General features: G+C 48.1%; 1 protein-coding gene across 1 annotated transcript in view; it reads right to left on the reverse strand.

Annotated features, from left to right (window-relative positions):
* The window catches only part of LOC134083439 (forkhead box protein O6-like), a 55744-nt gene extending 54274 nt beyond the window's left edge, over nucleotides 1-1470 (reverse strand). Inside the window, exon 1 of the mRNA XM_062539762.1 lies at nucleotides 718-1470. Coding sequence (XP_062395746.1) covers nucleotides 718-1209 — 492 coding nt within the window. The 5' untranslated portion in view covers nucleotides 1210-1470. The remainder of the gene's footprint in view (nucleotides 1-717) is intronic.
* Nucleotides 1471-2500: the final 1030 nt, after the last annotated feature.

Raw genomic sequence — 2500 nt, forward strand, 5'->3', positions numbered from 1 at the left:
AGCCATGCTCATCAAGCGCGTTAAGCCTGGCGATTTTATGAGAATGCAAATAATAGCAGGTCTGGGAGGAGGAGGGTATGAGGAGGGTGGGATGCTGGCAGGAATTCAACGTGGGTTAAACTAGGCAAGTAAGGGGCGGGCACTGGAGCTTAAGAAGCGGGGGATGCTCCACCGGAGACGGGCGATATGAACCGGAGTGTTGATACAAAACACGCACGTTATCACTTCCAGTGACCTTACGTCTCGTAACACTGTAAAGCACGTAGATTCCCGATACGTGTCTGAAGACATGGCTAGAGATGCACCCCCTTCTCCAAAGCAATGCATGCGGCTCTCTCCATTCTCTCTCATCATGACCAAGCTCGCATGTTCCACGCCGACAGAGACACTACACGCACACACGCGCACACACGCACTCACATACACCGACCCATGCCTACCATAGTAATTTGACACGTACAGGAATTATAAAGTGTGAATGAGTTACTTCGGGGATCACACCCATGATGAGCTGTGGTGACAGAGGCAGCTGCTGTACACACCATGGACCGTTATAATATCAACAAAACCTGGCCGTTGTCTGTGGGGAGATGCCATGGAAGCATGGAGGACTTTGACGAGTATTGCCCACAATGCCCAGTGGTCAAACTGCTACAATGTAAATTACTCTAATAGATTTCCGTGCAGGTGCACACTCCACGGTGACCTGGGTCTTACCTTCCAGCCAGCGGAGCTGTTACTGTCGCCTTTATCTTTGAAATACGGGACGTAACGGACCATCCAGTCGTAGATCTGAGACAGCGTGAGTCTTTTATCCGTTGTGCTCTCGATAGCTCGGGTAATGAGGTCCGCGTAGGACTGATTGCCCCATGCGTTTCGCCGGGACGATTTCGCCTTGCGGAGCTGGCCGGCAGCGTCGAGAGCGGCTCCTGCCATGCAGGGGAGGGCTGGTGCGGTAGGAGCCGAGGCCCCCGCTGAGTGTTTCATATCGGTGGGCGCAACACCCCTTTTCCCCGCTCTACAACAAGGCACGCTATCCGGTTCCACCTTTATGGTATTGAGCGGCAGACCTCCGTTAACCTCCGGTCCGGGGAAATCTTCAGGACACGGCAGCGGCCAGGTGCACGAGCGGGGTCGGCTCTGTGGTTCGAAATCAGGATCGATTTCAACCTGATGCGTCTCCAATTCATCGTCCTCCATCATCATCATTAACCCCAAAATATAATTCGTTCAGTCAAAAGAAATCCTTAGGATGTAACCGTATTACTTTTACCACCTCACGGCCAAACGCGTTGTCCGTCAGATGGTATATGTTAATATGGAAAGCCGGAGAGAGTATAGCAGAAAAGCCGGCAGTGGTAAAGATGAACCATCACAACGTCGTCCGTAACGCAATGTGTAAAGAAAATAAAAGCATCAATGAACAGCACAGTTCCTCTGCCATTTTACACTAGAATATGCGAGCCAGTTGGAGAGCGTTGACTTAAATCCATCTCCAATCACAGCGTGCCCAAGGTAATAGCGGTCCACCGGTGCTCTTTCCAGCGTTAGGTAGATTGCTTTCTTTAATTAAACCGGTTGCAGCAACAGATGATAATTCCTCCTTTGAGCGGAATTCCCGAAGAAAAAAAATCAATGTAATGATATCTTGAATGTTGAAAGGAGAGCCGGGAGGTAGACTGTAAGTTCAACAGTCATCGCGAATAAAAACGCACAATTCTTTTTAGTTATAGGAGCTCTTGTGTTTTATCAACGGAGGTCGCGCACAAGCTCCTCGTGCGTTGAGTTGTGACCTATAACTGATGCCTCACCACCACGCGCTTGTCTTGTTTAGAGCTTCGGATGCAGCCACAGTCAGAGCGAGCGTCTAGTCTTGAGCAGCAGTAGATTCGTGTGCGTTTGCATGCTGTTAAAAGGACGATTTTAATCTTAGATAAATTCAGTGTTTGATTATCATTAGTTTGCGCACGCAGACGACTACATATCGTAGAAGAGTTTAGTAAGTGTGTGCACCTCCCGTAACTGTCTAGTGCTTAGTGGGAGATCACGCCCTCAGGAGCAGGTGTCGAAAGAGAGTGTAGAGGGGATAACCGAGTCTCTCTTAACGATTCCATTAAAACTTAGAGAGATCTTCCTTCTGATGTGTGTTCAGTCAACAACAGCCAAAGCGTCTCTGGCAACGCATGATGATCTTTCAAACAGTGAAATATGTTCCTTCATGAAAAGTCTGTTTCATTGTAGCTTTTAGATGTGGCTAATGAACTAAAAATATCAATGGCTACAAAGTGGGTGAATCCATGGGGTCAAGAAAAATCAACGTGATTCTAGGCTATTGGAGTCATGGTGTAAGACAAGCGATTCAGTAACTTATTGTAAAAAAAAAACCGCCCATTTGAAGCGCGTTATATTCCGTATTCCCAGGCGTGAGAACATAACGTGTTTTGCGCACGGCAGATTCTACAAACCCACCGGAGGACATCTTAGTCCATGTCAATAGGTT

Source organism: Sardina pilchardus, chromosome 6 (assembly GCF_963854185.1).
Source record: "Sardina pilchardus chromosome 6, fSarPil1.1, whole genome shotgun sequence".
Lineage (NCBI taxonomy): Eukaryota > Metazoa > Chordata > Actinopteri > Clupeiformes > Clupeidae > Sardina > Sardina pilchardus.